Genomic DNA, 17375 nt, shown 5'->3' on the forward strand with positions numbered 1-17375 from the left:
GCACCACTAGCCTGTCCTCAAGCTGCGCAGCCAGACGGAGCCTGGCTGCTTGCCTTTCAGCTTGTCTTTCCTCTTGGAATAGGAGGAGACTCAAAGGGTTACTGTCTCAAATAGCTCAGTGCAGGAGCCCAGACAACATCATCTTGGAATTTCAAGGACAGAAAATGTTCCTTGCTGAACTTCAGTGTATTGGCAGAGGGCTGCTTCACACCACTGACGCTCCATAGACACGGCCAGGCAAGCTCCCTTGCTCCGACCCTGCTCTACAGTGGGAGTGCTGGGCAGGCAGGCAAAGGAGGGCAAGTCCCCGTGTCCCAATCCCTCTCCCCAGCAGGAGCGCTGGGCGGGGAGAGCGAGGCAAGTCCCCACGCCCTGATCCTGCTCCCCGGCAGGAGTGCCAGGCAGGGCGGCAGAGCAGGGCATGCCGCTGCCCCCTGACCCTGCTCCCTGGCAGAAGCACCAAGGGGTCGGGGGGACTGCAGGTGAAAGGGGTGGGGAGGGGCCCCCACTTGTCCTGGCCCAGAGCCCCACAAACTGTAATCCACCTCTGCTTCCCAATAAAACCTCATTTTTACATGCTTGCTTTACTGTTTGTGTTTCCCTGTCTCCATTCTGAATTCCACAGGGTGGGGGAGGGGAGAGGCATTAGCAGATATACGCTGCTTCCCAGGGTTTGGATTGGTTCATAGAGCCAAAATCCATCTCATTCCTACAGTAAGAAATATACAAATAGAATCAGAAACTTACCAGGCTCCAGGGCGGCTTCTCCCTCTTCCATTTCTGCTGCCGGATGCACAATTGGCTGTACCTCTGGGCCAGGAGAGCATCAAAAAGCTCCTCTGAGTATGGCCCCAGGGTGAGTTGCTCCTGCAGCAAAACCTCCTCTGGGACTGGTTTCATTAGCAGAGTCACTTCATTTGCCTCATTCGGTGCCTGCTGCTGGCTCCCATCAATTCCCATGCTGGCTACAGGGGCCAGCAGGACACCATCCCAGCTGACCAGGTCATTGTGCACCGCTGATAGCTGAGTGCCCAGTGCAATCCCCAGCACTGGGTCAAACTCATCATAAAATAGGTACAATGCTGGTGAGTTGCCAGAGGCACATTTGTGATCATTGGTTTTCTGGTACTTGGTCTTGATCCACTTAATCCATTCCCTGCACTGATCACCCCTACGGTAAATTTCCAGCACCACCAGCTTCTTTGCCATTTGATTGTATGCATGGTCATTTCTGGTACTCTTACTAATAAAATTAATTGTTTGGTTAATCTCTCATGGCCTCTGTCAAGGTATTATTCCCACTTTGAACTTTAGCGTCCAGAAGGTGGGGACCTGCATATACCCTTCTAAGCTTAATTCCTATCTTAGATCCGATAGCGCTGCCACCAACCAGAAATTCCAGTGTCTGGTACACTCCCTGTCCCCCCAAAATCTTCCCTGGGGGACCCAAGACCCAAACCCCTTGGGTCTTAAAACCAAGGGAAATAAACCATTCCCCCTCCTTTCCTTCTCCCAGACTTCCCCTCTCTGGGTTACCCTGAGATATACACTGATCCAAACTTCTTGGATCCTAAAACAGAGAAGAATTAACCTTCCCCCCACCTCCTTTCCCCACACCAATCCCCTGGTGAGTACAGACCCAATCCCCTTGAGTTTTAAACAAGAAAAAAATCAATCAAGTACTTAAAAAGAAAGCTTTTAACTAAAGAAAGAAAAAGTAAAAATTATCTTTGTAAAATCAAGATGGAAAATGTTTACAGGGTCTTCAGCTATACATAGACTAGAGAGACTCCCTCCCCCCTAGCCTATGTTACAAGTTACAGCAAACAGAGGTAAAATATCCTTCCAGCAAAATACACATTTGCAAATAAAGAAAACAAACAAAAGACTAATCCGTCTTCTAGCTAGTACTTACTATTTTGAACATGAGAGACTGTTTCAGAAAGATTGGAGAAACCTGGTTGCATGTCTGGCCCCCCTTAGTCCCAAGAGAGAACAACGAACAACACAAACAGCACAAACAAAGACTTCCCTCCACCAAGATTTGAAAGTATCTTGTCCCCCGATTGGTCCTTTGGTCAGGTGTCAGCCAGGTTCACTGAGCTTGTTAACCCTTTTCAGGTAAAAGAGACATTAACCCTTAACTATCTGTTTATGACAGCCTCACACAACAGATTAACCAAAATCAGACTGTGCTCCTGTAACCACAATGCAGCCTGCTTTGGAAAGGACTTCTTCTGGTCAGTATCCATGGCAAACACTGTAGGTCCTCGGATGGTTTGTTTGCAGGTTGGCTGTCAGAATAAAATGCTAAGCTGTTGTATTAGAACAAGGAGGGGTGCTTCCTTTTCCTTGGAGTTGACTGATGATTCTTGGGAGAGAGAGGACAAATGAAGTCTGCCCACAGCAGTGTGGAGACTTTTGGTGGACTCCAAGAACCTGAGTGCAGGGGGGTTGCATCTACACTGCAAAATGATAGGGCTCGAACCCTGGGTCCTACTTTGACTTGGGCTCAGACCCTCTACCTTCACAGATTCCTAGGACCCTGGGTCCAAGCCTGAGAGATTTGAGTTAGATGGAAAGGGGTTTAAGGCTTGAACCTGAGTCAGAGCCTGGGCTTACACTGCAGTGTAGATATACCCTCAGTGGTTGGATCTGGACTCAATCATATACCTACATGGCTCCTGCAGTTTTGCAGTTATTGTTCAGAGTTCTGGGTGCTGCTTGTGACCATTTTGCTGCTCTCTTCAGAGTTCCCTAAAGGAGATAAGGAAAAATGGGCCTGATTTACATTTGTAATAAGGTCCCTTTACACCACTATGGCAGCATAACAGAGCCTTAAAGTGGATGTAAATTACATTTTTATAAATTTGGTCCCTTTACACTGCCAATGGTTGTTATAATTTCCTCCTGGAAGCATTCTGATCTCAGATACTCTAGATTTACACTGGTGTAATTCCACTGAAATCACTGGAGTTACTCTGAGTTTACACCAGAGTGAGATGAGAATCTATGAAATTAGAATCTAGTCCCATGAGTCCAACTGTACAGGGCTCAGCCTCAAAGGAAGCAACAAAGACCTCTAAAAATGACCTAAAATAGCTCTTTCGTGCCTAAAAATGAATGACTTTAACGTCAAACCTCAGCCTTGCAACGTTAAAAGCAAATGTTGCTGTCCCACTGGGAAAAGGGCAAACTCTTTTTTCAAATGGCATAAAGCTCCCATTTCTAGCTCTGCAGGGTCATGAAGCATTGGACCTTAAACCCATCACTGGTCCAGAACTGAATTTTGCCTGTTGTGGGCCTCAGGCAACCAATATTAGCGGGAAACAAAAACATGGCATCTGTTGGAAGCTGTTAAGAAGTTTGGACTGTTAGAGGGGGCCCCTTGGGAGATAAATTGGTTCTATTTTTGCATCAGAGGTGGAAAAGCAGAGAGATAGTGTATGTGTCTTGGTGTGTTTCACTGTTTTCACTGCTGCAACACTCTTACTATAAAGTGGGGCCAAATGGCATCAGTAGCAAGAGGCCAGGACAGAGACACATCAGGTGTAAGGCTCTTGCTGAGTGTGCTCCTCCCAGCCTGTGCACTGGAGCCAGCTGGTACTGGAACTCTCGCTGCTGCTGCTCTTTATAAAGAGACAGCTCAGTTGCTACAGTTTCTGGCTACTTGGCTTGATTTGTTTCTTATTACAGTCCAGCACAGCATGACATGCAACAGATTCATTGCAGCATCATCAGGGTGAGGACGCTAATCCTGTCCTCTCAGGGAATACAGGTGGGAATGTACGAGCGTAAATTGTAAACACTTGTGATATGTGTCCTGCCTTTTGAGCCCCAAAAGCAGGGAGATCTGCTGGATTTGAACTATTCACATATATACCATTAGCTACATAGCTTAAGTCCTTTTTTTGCTTCTAGCCAATATTGTTTTCAGCTTGTTACCATGCCACCTGGAACTGTGATTCTGTCAGAACTGAAAGTAAACATGGTTGAATCTAGGCAGTTTCTGGATGGAAGATGTCCAAGACAACGCTGCCGCACACATGGTGTTGATAATTTGGTAGGTGTCGCTCTTACCTCTGAGTCAGCTCTGTGCTGCTGGAGACACAGGCGCTGGTTCTGGTTTACATTCCTCCAGCTTCATGCTGCTCTGGCAGTTCTCTGCCGACTCTGGGGCATGGCCAGAATGAGTGGGTGCAAAACCACTAAGAGTGCTCCCAAGGCTTCTCAGCAACAGAGCATGGATTCAGAAATTTAGCAGTTGCAGAATGTAAGGGCCGAGACAGCAGCCAAATTGTCTTTTCATTCGTACACTGTGGAACCCTATTGATTTCAGTGGGATTGCACAGGATGTACATGAAGGCAGAGGTTGGTCCATGTGTCCTTATAGGGGTGTAACAAAGAATAAGAACCCTGTGTGGGCTATCGGATCTGGGGCTCAGGCACACAGGAGTGAGCAGGTATTGTGCTTCTGCTTATCCTCACACCTGAGCACATGGGCGAGGTGAGGATCTGTGAAGCATTGGCTCTGCCCCTAACTCATGAGGATAGTACAAGAACACAGTGAGACAGTATTGGTCAGCATGATTGACGCTGGCCTCAGCACACCGGCAGCCTAACTGTTGTCATGTCTTTTGCAGGCATCACAGCACAGTAAAGTTTTAAGGAAGAGTTTGCAGATGGTTACAGAGAGCACCTCCCAGGCATGAGGGGCAACAAGGGAGAAAGCACAAAAGGTGCCTTTTTTGAAATTTAACACATGGGTGATGGAGGCTGGCCTCGGGCTGGTCAGAGGCAGGAGATGACTTTTCCATACTGAATAAGAGATAATAGGTAGGGTGCTTAATTTGTGCCAGGGCTGAGCTCTGGCACCTCTAGGCTTGGCAGTTCTTAGCCCCTGTGCCTCTGGGGTTGCTGCATCTGTTGTGACTGTAAAAAAATTGCTTGAGCCAGAGCACTTCTTTCATTACAAATTAAACCCTAGGTAGGGCTCTGTCATGAAGGGTCTGAAAGCGAAGACAAGCAGCTTGCATTTGATACAACAGAGAAGAAGGAGTCCATGAAAGGATACGAAGAGAGGGGTGACATGGTCAAAGAGACAGGCTAGCAAATGATCTTTGCCTTCTGAATGGATATGAAAAGGGCACAATTGCCTTCGTCAAGGCCAGAGAAAAGGATGTGGCAGTAATTGGCACGCGATATGATAAGAAGACTGGATGAGAGTTTTAGCTGTGTGTGGATAGGAATGGCCATATCTTAGAGATGTTAAGCAGAAAGAATGTACAAACCTGGATATAGGACCTAGACAGAAGTCTGAATCGAAGATGACATCTGGGCTATAGGCATGAGTGACAGGAAGAATGGTGGTGTCCTCAGGGACTGTGAAAGAAGGTAGCAGGGAGAATTTTGGAAGAAAGATCTGTTTTAGCCATATTTGGCCTGAGCTGAAGGCTAGACATCCACAAGGAGATGTCAGAGAAACAGGCTGTGATTTTAGTTTGACCAGACGGAGAGAGGTCTGGAGTAGATTTGCTGTCGGTATAGGCCAGCAGCATGTTACTCCCATTGTGAAGCAAGGAGAGAAAAGGGAAGGTGTTGTGCTTTGGAGAGATGTTTCTGAGGCACAGTGCCTCCTGAGGCTACTCCTGTGACTGCAGTTTATAAACCACACCTTACTGAGGGCTCTGCGTATAGGCCCAAGCTAGCCCTAAGGCATTCAGCAGCTAAGCCAAACACAATCTTGAAAGTAAGAGTCATGTATTATGTAAAATGACGCCACTGACATAAATTACTCTTTCTCTTGCTTCTCAGCAACGCCCTGTCAAGCAGTCCTTGAGTGCCTCCATGTGCAGAGAATCTCACTGGAAATGCCTCCTCCTTTCCATCCTTATGTATGGCTGTCTGGGTGCTGTGGCCTGGTGTCAGCTAGCCCGAGTCACCAAGCTCAGCTTTGATAGCTCCTTCAAAGGCAAGTCTATGATCTACCATGATAGCCCATGCTCTGATGGCTATGTCTACATCCCCCTAGCCTTCCTCACCATGCTGTACGTGGCCTACCTCGTGGAGTGTTGGCACTGCCATGCCAAAAGTGAACTCCAGTACAAGGCAGATGTGGACAGCGTCTATGACCGTATCAACCGCATGCAGCAAGCCACTCCCTGTATCTGGTGGAAGGCCATCAGCTACCACTTTGTGCGACGCACCCGGCAGGTGACCCGGTACCGCAATGGTGATGCTTATACCACCACACAGGTCTATCATGAGCGGGTCAACACACATGTGGCTGAAGCTGAGTTTGACTATTCTCACTGTGGATTCAAGGACATCTCCAAGGAGCTGCTAGGCCTAGAATGCTACACAGCCACAAAGCTGAAGTTCACCAAGTGCTTCAGCTTTGCCAACACAGAGTCAGAGAACTCCTACCTGACCCAGAGGACTCACTTTTTCACAGAGATTGAGGGACTAGATGACTACATGGAGGTCAGGGAAGGCATGCAGCTCAAAAACATAGACTTCAAAGAGCTTATGATGGCCTATGGGGACCCAGAGCATCTCCCATGGTACGTGTCCCACTATACTTTCTGGGTGGCAGCTGTCTTGATGATTTCCTGGCCACTGCGGGTGCTCATAGAGTATCGGACTGCATACGTGCACTACCATGTTGAGAAGCTCCTAGGCCTAGAGTACACAGTGCCAGGCATATCAGAGGAGCCCATGTATAGGTATTGCATGCCCCGGGATAACACTCAGGACAGCACTGAACTGGAATGGCACATCTGTACCAACCGACAGCTGATCCCCAGCTACTCGGAGGCCATGCTCCTGGACCTGACAGACTCCACTGCGTATAATGGCTACTCCATGTGTGGGTACAGTGAAATAGCTCATGGCTGTGAGCGCTGCAACCAGGCCTCCAGCAACTCCTCCATCTTCTCCCGCTACGCCTTCCACAGTGGCAGCAGAAACTCACACCTCTCCCTCAACACCAGCCGCTTCTCTTTGTGCCAGGTTCATGGCTCCCACAGGACAGGCCTCGGGAGGAGCTGCAGCAGCAGCATTGCGGACCGTGGCTGCCAGGATGAACAATGTTGCTCTTACTCTAGCCAGCTAGCCATCAATGAAAACCCACCCACCTACCAGGATGCCCGCTTTTTCCCAGTGTTAATTGTGCACAGGCCTGAAGGGCACGAGGGGAGGCACTTCTACATCCGGCGCTCATCCTGCCTAGAGACGACTCTGTGATCAGACCTTATGGTTCTATGGCTCCTCCCTCCTCAGGACAGCTCCACTGCACTAGTGCTGTTTGACAGAGATGCTATCAGCAGGGAAACCGTTAACTTCAAGACTGTCCCACCACACACTAGCTCCACAGGGCAAACTCTCCAATTCTAATTCCTCTCGCTGACAATGCAAGAAAATATATCCGCTCTGACAAGCAGCTACTCATTTCTCTTCCTCACACTTTCCATTACTTCCCCATCACTGGGTGTCCCCTCTCTTTTTTCCTCTTTCCTCTCCTTCTTCTGCTCATCAGTCATCCTTTTCCTTTCGTCCCCTGTTTCTGTCTCCTCTCTCATTCCCATCTCCATCTTCCCCTCACATTTCAGTCATAATATTTTGCACCACAACAGCAATTTTCACCTGAGGATCCCAAAGTGCTTTGCAAACACTGATGCATTTAGCCTCCCAACTCTCTTTTACGGCAGGAAACTGAGGCCCAGAGAGGTTAAGTGATTCGCCCAAGATCACACAGCAAGTCAGTGGCAGAGCCAAAAGCAGACTTCAAATCTGCAGACTCCCAGTCACATGCTGTTACCACCAGACCAGGCTTATCTTTCCCTCCTTCTTCTCTCATTTACTCCCTCCCTCTTTCACTGTCTCCTGTTCTTCTCTGTCCACGCCTGTCTTTCTTTCGGCTGTCTCAGTTCTGCTCTCTAAGTTCTCATCCTTCCTTCCCAGGGTCTTAGAGAGTTGAATCTTGCCTAATCAAAGTGTCTTCCTTGCTTTCCGGGTACAGCTACTTAGTAGCGATAAGAAATTATATCTACACAGCACAAGTTTGGTGGTCCATTTGTATAAACAAAGGACCTGATACTGAAAGATGCTGCACACCCAGCACTTTCGCTGAAGGGTCAAGCCCCAAAATACTGAAGATTACCAGTAAAAGGAAATAACAGGCTCCATCCCACCTTTCCTCCTACCCCATCATGATCCTGGGCCTTGTCAATAAAATTTCCTCCTGTTCCTAGCCCCATTTCCACTCTTCAGAGTTAGTAATGTTGGGGGCGCTAATGTAGACTGAGTGCTGGTTGGCATCACCATTTTTAGCATTGTGACCCTGTTTCCCAGTTACTCCATTCCCACACCTGGCACAGGAATGGGGTGGCCAAAAGGCAAAGGTGGTCTTTCGTCACCTTTGTGCTCCCCATATTCAGAGCTGCTCTAACTTAAACTCTGCTTCCCATGCCTTCTGTGAGCCCTGGGAAACAAAGAACAGCTGTAGCTCTGTTTACTAAGCTACATCCCCTGCCCCATTCTCAGCATCCCACTCCATGACCCCAACATCAGGGGCTGGGAGCATAGCTGTATCAGGCTAGTTCTATATTGGTTAGGAGACCCATTTTGCAGGGGTATCTTTGGGGTGCTGTTTCTCCTCCCCATAAGGCCCCTTTATGCTGCCTGACCATGGTAAAGGTGCCTTAGTGTAATGCCAGATTGGCCCTGTGTCATCTAATCCTGCTCAGAGCAGGTCTAAATGACACACTGGTTAAAACAGCAGTGGCACCTCATGACACATCTACAACAGGGTACTCTACTACCCATGGAGCTGAACTGCAGTTAGCAACACTAGACAAGGCTCTAGGCTCTGTCAGTGGCATTCCTGCTTTCCCATCTGGGGCGTCAGCCTTTTTTAAACATTTCCTAGCTCCAAGATTTGAACGAATCAAAGGCGGCTGGCCGTTCTCAGTAACTGCAAAGGATTCATCTCAGAATGCAAACCTGCATCCAATGAGTGATTGTCTAACACTGAACAAGACCTAGAAATGTTGTTGGGTGGATCACGGACATCATGATTATCAGTGGCTTACAGTGGAGATCAGAATGCAATATGGTATTTTTCAGAAACAAGGTCCACATGGCAAATAAATAAGAAGCACTGTCCACTAAGGAATTGTTAAAAATGCTTACTCCCAAATCAGTTTCTTATATATCTACTTGTAATTTTGAAATCTGTACTGTCTGTTTGGTATGTGTAGATCAGATCTGTATCTATACATATACATTGATTTCTTATGGCATTTGACTGTTGCATCATGTAAAAATCCTTTTGGTTTAATTATTCTGTTTTGTAATATTGCATTTATTTCAACACAAGAGAGATAGGAATTGCTTTCACATATGCAACACAAAGGTAATCTGTAAATGATGGTGACTGCAATCAAAAGGTTGTCTCAGTCTACAGGAATTTATCTATTTCTATAAATATTTTATGTAAGTGCCTGCCACTCTGACAGCTAGGCACTAATCACAAAAGTTAGGAAACATACTTGATGCTTTTAGTTTATTACCTTAAAAAAAAGGTGCATAGAGTTACCTGCCCCAATGCTTTGAAGAGCCAGATCTAGGTTTGGGGGAGTTTTTAGAGATGGATTCAACCCAAAATCTCAATTGTGATAAACCTCAAACCTAGGAAGAATTCAGACCTAGATTCACACTATAATGAGCACCCAAACCTCAGATCTGAACAATGGCATACCCCACCACCACTCAGAACAGGGGGAGATTTTAAATCCAGATCAAGAGTCAGATCTGAGCCCTATAGCTTGAGCTCATCTCTAATTATTTTTAGATGGAGTAGTTGAAACTGTTTAATATGATTCCCTTTGTCCTTTACATACATACACGCACAGAGTTAAACTGAGAGCATATGAAAGACTTAAGAACTGGAGGAGGCTGCAGCTTCCACAAATACAGGAACTAGACACATTTCAGCATTATTTCCTACTAGAAGAAGTGATGGAGAGGTAGAGGAGAGGGAGAAGGGAACACAAAAGGATTCAGAAAAGGGATGCTAGAGGCATACACACTGAGGCCTGGTCTACACTACGCGTTTAAACCGATTTTAGCAGCGTTAAACCGATTTAACGGCGCACCCGTCCACACTACGAGGCCCTTTATATCTATATAAAGGACTCCTTAAATCGGTTTCTGTACTCCTCCCCAACGAGAGGAGTAGCGCTAAAATCGGTATTACCATATCAAATTAGGGTTAGTGTGGCCGCAAATCGATGGTATTGGCCTCTGGGCAGTATCCCACAGTGCACCACTGTGACCGCTCTGGACAGCAATCTGAACTTGGATGCAGTGGCCAGGTAAACAGGAAAAGCCTCGCGTACTTTTGAATTACATTTCCTGTTTGCCTAGCATGGAGCTCTGATCAGCACGGGTGGTGATGCAGTCCCAAATCCAAAAAGAGCTCCAGCATGGACTGTACGGGAGATACTGGATCTGATCGCTGTATGGGGAGACAAATCTGTTCTATCAAAGCTCCGTTACAGAAGACGAAATGCCAAAGCGTTTGAAAAAAAATCTCCAGGCTACACAGTGGTGCGTGACAAGCGTAACGGGAAGCCAAAGAATCAAATGGACGCTCATGGCGGGAGGAAGGGGGTACTGAGGTCTCCAGCTATCCCACAGTCCACAGCAGTCTCCGAAAAGTATTTGCATTCTTGGCTGAGCTCCCAGTGCCTGTAGGTTCAAACACATTGTCCGGCGTGGTTCAGGGTATAGCTCATCAATTTACTCCCTCCCCCCACCATGTGAAAGAAAAGGGAAAGAAATCGTTTCTTGACTTTTTTCAATGTCACCCTATGTCTACTGAATGCTGGTGGTAGATGCAATGCTGCAGCAGTGAAGAGCAGTATCCGCTCTTCTCCCCTCCCCAGTGGCAGACGGTACAATATGACTGCTATCCGTCATCACCATCAGCCCGTGAGTGCTCCTGGCTGGCCTCAGGTGAGGCTGGCCGGGGGCGCCTGGGTAAAAATAGGAATGATTCCTGGTCATTCCCAGTAGATGGTACAGAACGGCTGGTAACCGTCCTCATTATAGCAACTGGGGGCTGAGCTCCATCAGCCCCCTCCCTTTCATGTGTAAAGAAAAGATTCTGTACTTCCTGGACTATCATAGCAGTGGGATGCTGGGCTCCCCTCCTCCACACTGCTTAATGTCCTGCCTGGACTACCATATCAGCTGGAGGCTGCCTCCCCCTCATTTTATCTCATTAACAAGTCACTGTTTCTTATTCCTGCATTCTTTATAACCTCATGGCACAAATGGGAGGGACACTGCCATGGTAGCCCAAGAAGGTTGGGGGAGGAGGGAAGCAACGGGTGGGGTTGTTGCAGGGGCACCCCCCGTGAATGGCATGCTGTCATAAACAGATAGCTAAGGGTTAATGTCTCTTACACCTGGAAAGAAGTACCTGAAACACCTGACCAGAGGACCAATCAGGAAACCAGACTTTTTCAGATCTGGGTGGAGGGAAGGATGTGTGTGAGTCCTTTGTTCTTGGTCTTCTGCCTATCTCCCTCTCGGCTATGGGAAGGATTTCTCTAGTTCCTGCTTTCTAATCTTCTGTTTCCCAGTTGTAAGTACAAAAGATCAGATAGTGATTTATATGGTTTTTTGTATTTTACATGTGTGTAGTGGCTGGAGTGTTTTGAATTGTATTCTTTTTGAATAAGGCTGTTTATTCATATTTCTTTTAAGCAATTGACCCTGTATTTGTCACCTTGATACAGAGAGACCATTTTTATGTATTTTTCTTTCTTTTTACATAAAGCTTTCTTTTTAAGACCTGTTGGAGTTTTTCTTTAGTGGGGAACTCCAGGGAATTGAGTCTGTGCTCACCAGGGAATTGGTGGGAGGAAGAAGTCAGGGGGAAATCTGTGTGTGTTAGATTTACTAGCCTGACTTTGCATTCCCTCTGGGTGAGGGGGGAAGAGAGATTAGCTCTCGGTACTTCTGTTTTCCAAAGCTGGAAACGGGGAGGGTGGAATCCATCTGTTTAGATTCACGGAGTTTGCTTCTGTTTATCTCTCCAGGAACCCAGGAAGGGAATACTTGGACGGGAGAAGGGAAGGGAAATGGTTTATTCCCCTTTGTTGTGAGACTCAAGGAATTTGGGTCTTGGGGTCCCCAGGGAAGGTTTTTGGGGGGACCAGAGTGCCCCAAAACACTCTACTTTTTTGGGTGATGGCAGCTTTACCAGGTCCAAGCTGGTAACTAAGCTTGGAGGTTTTCATGCTAACCCCCATATTTTGGATGCTAAGGTCCAAATCTGGGACTAGGTTATAATATAGTGGCAGTGGTGAGATAGATAGAATCCAGAAGCCAGTAGGAATATTATATTTTTCTTTTCTCTGCTAAGGGCTTTTAAGCAGAGACAGTTTGATTTTAAAAGGAACCAGAGAGAATTTTTTTTCTCTGCTCTCTCTTGCAGTTTCTGGCTTGCATATTAAGCAAGGTACCATTAAGCTGTGACAAAAGGGTCTTTTGTGACACAATAGCACTCCCATTAGGAGTCAAATACCAGCACTATACACATGCAAATAAAGTGGTTTTTCTGGTTTACTTTACATTGAAAAGATTATCTAGAGGAAGAAAGGGAAAAAGGCACTGTTGCTCGGCGGACCCCAGGAGGCAACAGAGAACCTGCAGTTCAGAAGATAAACACCGGAGGGCACCCTAACACAAGAAAACAGGAACCATGACTTCCAAGGAAAAAAGGGAGGCAGAAGAACAAATCAAAGAAGCTGAACACAGGCGACAACTGGAAAAAAGACAAAAAGAGGTGGAGCTGAAAGAAAAGGAAGAAAGCATCAAACTGGCAGCCTACAAAAGAGAACAAGCAGCCAAAGAGGCAGCCCACAAAAGAAAACTAGAAGAAGAAGAGGTGGCACACAGAAGGAAACAAGAAGAAGAAGATGCAGCCCACAAAAGACAGATAGAACTCCAGAGGGAGGCACACCACCAGACCCTGGAATTAGAAAAGGCTAAGCAACAGGCTCCAGCCAATCCTAACAACCCTTCGCCAATTATGGTTCCACATCACAGGAAATTTCCCACCTTCAAGGCAGGGGATAACACCGAGGCCTTCTTGGAAAATTTTGAAAGAGCCTGTCTTGGGTACCGCATCTCTGAAGACCACTACATGGTAGAATTGAGGCCACAGCTCAGTGGACCTTTAGCAGAGGTGGCAGCTGAAATGCCTAAGGAGAACATGAACGACTATAAACTTTTTCAAACCAAGGCCAGATACAGAATGGGGATAACCCCGGATCACGCCCGTTGCTGTTTCAGAACCCAAAAGTGGAAACCAGATGTGTCATTTCCCAAACACGCCTACTACGTTGGGAAAAATTATGAGGCCTGGATATCAGGACACAATGTTAAATCCTTGGAAGAACTGCACCTCCTCATACAAATGGAGCAGTTCTTGGATGGTGTTCCTGAGGACATAACATGGTACATACAAGATGGAAACCCCAAAAATCTCACCGAGGTGGGGGAGATTGGAGCCAGATGGATGGAAGTGGCAGAAAGCAAGAAAGCTACTGTCAAGGGGAACGAATACCCCAGAGGGCACACCGACCATAAACCCTACAACCGAGGGCAGCCAAAAACCCCACCTACAACCCAAGTAAAGCCACAGACACACTATTCTTCCACCTCACCAGTCTCCAGTAACTCACCTCAACCCAGTGACCCATCAGATGGAAGATGCTTTAAGTGTAATGAACTGGGACATATCAAGGCCAACTGCCCAAAGACCACCAACCGAGTGCAGTTCATTACACCACCATCACACCAAAGATCCCCAGGCCCAGATGCCTCTCAAATACCCTTGGAGCGAAGGGAAAATTTGAGAGTGGGTGGAAAGAAGGTTACTGCGTGGAGAGACACGGGGGCACAAGTGTCAGCTATCCACCAATCCTTCTTCGACCCCAAATTCATCAACCCAAAGGCCCAAATGACAATTTACCCCTTCATGTCACAAGCTGTAGACTTGCCTACAGCTGAACTGCCTGTCCAGTACAAAGGCTGGTCAGGAATGTGGACTTTTGCAGTCTATGACAATTATCCTATCCCCATGCTACTGGGGGAAAACTTGGCCAACCAGGTGAAGCGGGCCAAGCGAGTGGGAATGGTTACACATAGCCAAACCAGGCAAGCTTCCAGACCCATTCCTGTTCCTGAGCCGTCCACAGACGCCCCGTCTGTGTTACCAGAGACCCAGACAGAGGTAGTGGACCCAGATTCCATGCCAACCACTGAAACAGCCACAGCACCTCCAGTCCCAGGCCCGGAACTGGAACAGCAACCAGCACCAGCAATTGCAACCACATCTTCAAACTCAGTGCCAGAGGTCACCAGCGAGCCAAAACTGGCAGAAGCAACAGACAGCCATACCCAAAAGGCTCAGCCAGAGCCTGAAATACTCTCAGGTGCACCAGCAGAGAGCGGTTCACCAGCAACGGAAACAACCCCATCACCTACATCGCTTCCAGAGGGACCAAGCCCAAGTCCACAGTCTGAGGAAGAACTGGTGACCCCAGCCTCAATGGAACAGTTCCAGACTGAGCAGGAAGCAGATGACAGCCTTCAGAAAGCTTGAGTGGCAGCATGGAGCACCCCACCCTCTCTCAGCTCTTCTAATCGATCCCGGTTTGTTATAGACCAAGGACTTTTATACAAGGAGATTCTTTCTGGTGGACACCGGGAACAATGGCAGCCACAAAAACAGTTGGTGGTTCCAACTAAGTACCGGGGGAAGCTCTTAAGCTTAGCCCATGATCATCCCAGTGGCCATGCTGGGGTGAACAGAACCAAGGACTGGTTGGGGAAGTCTTTCCACTGGGAGGGGATGGGCAAGGACGTTGCCAAGTATGTCCGGTCTTGTGAGGTATGCCAAAGAGTGGGAAAACCCCAAGACCAGGTCAAGGCCCCTCTCCAGCCATTCCCCATAATTGAGGTCCCATTTCAGCGAGTAGCTGTGGATATTTTGGGTCCTTTCCCAAAAAAAGACGCCCAGAGGAAAGCAGTACATACTGACTTTCGTGGACTTTGCTACCCGATAGCCGGAAGCAGTAGCTCTAGGCAACACCAGGGCTAACACTGTGTGCCTGGCCCTAACAGACATTTTTGCCAGGGTAGGTTGGCCCTCCGACATCCTTACTGATTCAGGATCTAATTTCCTGGCAGGGACCATGCAAAAACTGTGGGAAACGCATGGGGTGAACCACTTGGTTGCCACCCCGTACCACCATCAAACCAATGGCCTGGTGGAAAGGTTTAATGGAATTTTGGGGGCCCCGATACGTAAATTTGTCAACGAACACTCCAATAATTGGGACCTAGTGTTGCAGCAGTTGCTGTTTGCCTACAGGGCTGTACCACATCCCAGTTTAGGGTTTTCACCGTTTGAACTTGTGTATGGTCACGAGGTTAAGGGGCCATTACAGTTGGTGAAGCAACAATGGGAGGGGTTTACGCCTTCTCCAGGAACTAACATTCTGGACTTTGTAAGCAACCTACAAAACACCCTCCGACATTCTTTAGCCCTTGGTAAAGAAAACCTCAAGGATGCTCAGGAAGAGCAAAAGGCCTGGTATGACAAACATACCAGAGAACGTTCCTTCAAGGTAGGAGACCAGGTTATGGTCTTGAAGGCGCAACAGGCCCATAAGATGGAAGCATCATGGGAAGGGCCATTCACGGTCCAAGAGTGCCTGGGAACTGTAAACTACCTCATAGCATTTCCCAATTCCTCACTAAAGCCCAGAGTGTACCATGTTAATTCTCTCAAGCCTTTCTATTCCAGAGACTTACAGGTTTGTCAGTTTACAGTCCAGGGAGATGATGCTGAGTGGCCTGACGGTGTCTACTACGAAGGAAAAAAAGACGGTGGCGTGGAAGAGGTGAACCTCTCAACGACCCTGAAATGTCTGCAGCGGCGACAAATCAAGGAGCTGCGCACTAGCTTGCTCCATTGTTCTCAGCCACCCCAGGACGGACTGAACGGGCATACCACTCCATTGACACAGGTAATGCTCACCCAATTAGAGCCCCACCCTACCGGGTGTCTCCTCATGCCCAATCTGCTATAGAACGGGAAATCCAGAACATGCTACAGATGGTTATAATCCGCTCATCTACCAGTGCATGGGCATCTCCAGTGGTTCTGGTACCCAAACCAGATGGGGAAATACGCTTTTGTGTGGACTACCATAAGCTAAATGTGGTAACTCGTCCAGACAACTATCCAATGCCACGCACCGATGAACTATTGGAAAAGTTGGGACGTGCCCAGTTCATCTCTACAATAGACTTAACCAAGTACCGCTAGATGAACCTGCCAAGGAGAGGTCAGCATTCGTCACCCATGTGGGGGTGTATGAATTTAATGTCCTTCCTTTCGGGCTTCGAAATGCACCCGCCACCTTCCAGAGGCTGGTAGATGGTCTACTAGCAGGACTGGGAGAATATGCAGTTGCCTACCTCGATGATGTGGCCATTTTTTCAGACTCCTGGCCCGAACACCTACTACACCTGAAAAAGGTCTTTGAGCGCATCAGGCAGGCCAGACTAACTGTTAAGGCCAAAAAGTGTCAAATAGGCCAAAACAGAGTGACTTACCTGGGGCACCAGGTGGGTCGAGGAACCATAAACCCCCTACAGGCCAAGGTGGATGCTATCCAAAAGTGGCCTGTCCCAAGGTCAAAGAAACAGGTCCAATCCTTCTTAGGCTTGGCCGGGTACTACAGGCGATTTGTACCACACTATAGCCAAATCGCTGCCCCACTGACCGACCTGACCAAAAAGACCCAGCCAAATGCAGTTAAGTGGACTGATGAGTGTCAAAAGGCCTTTACCCAACTTAAGGAAACGCTCATATCTGACCCTGTGCTCAGGTCCCCGACGGATGCATCTGAGCATGGTATAGGAGCAGTACTCATGCAGGAAGCTACGGATCACAACTTCCATCCTGTCGTGTTTCTCAGCAAGAAACTGTATGAGAAGGAAAGTCACTGGTCAGTCAGTGAAAAGGAATGCTATGCCATTGTGTACGCCCTGGAAAAGCTACGCCCATATGTTTGGGGATGGCGGTTCCAGCTACAAACTGACCATGCTGCACTAAAGTGGCTTCATACTGCCAAGGGGAACAACAAGAAACTTCTTCGTTGGAGTTTAGCTCTCTAAGATTTTGATTTTGAAATTCAGCACATCTCAGGAGCTTCTAACAATGTAGCTGATGCACTCTCCCGTGAAAATTTCCCAGAATCCAGTAGTTAAAAAGTGTTCTTAAA

The 17375-nt window shown here is 47.6% G+C and overlaps 1 protein-coding gene across 1 annotated transcript in view; it reads left to right on the forward strand.

The window, feature by feature from the left end:
• Positions 1-9340, forward strand: part of LOC115650111 (transmembrane protein 151B-like) — a 34513-nt gene extending 25173 nt beyond the window's left edge. The window contains exon 2 of the mRNA XM_030559531.1: positions 5815-9340. Coding sequence (XP_030415391.1) covers positions 5815-7245 — 1431 coding nt within the window. The 3' untranslated portion in view covers positions 7246-9340. The remainder of the gene's footprint in view (positions 1-5814) is intronic.
• Positions 9341-17375: the final 8035 nt, after the last annotated feature.

This window comes from Gopherus evgoodei, chromosome 4, assembly GCF_007399415.2.
Source record: "Gopherus evgoodei ecotype Sinaloan lineage chromosome 4, rGopEvg1_v1.p, whole genome shotgun sequence".
Lineage (NCBI taxonomy): Eukaryota > Metazoa > Chordata > Testudines > Testudinidae > Gopherus > Gopherus evgoodei.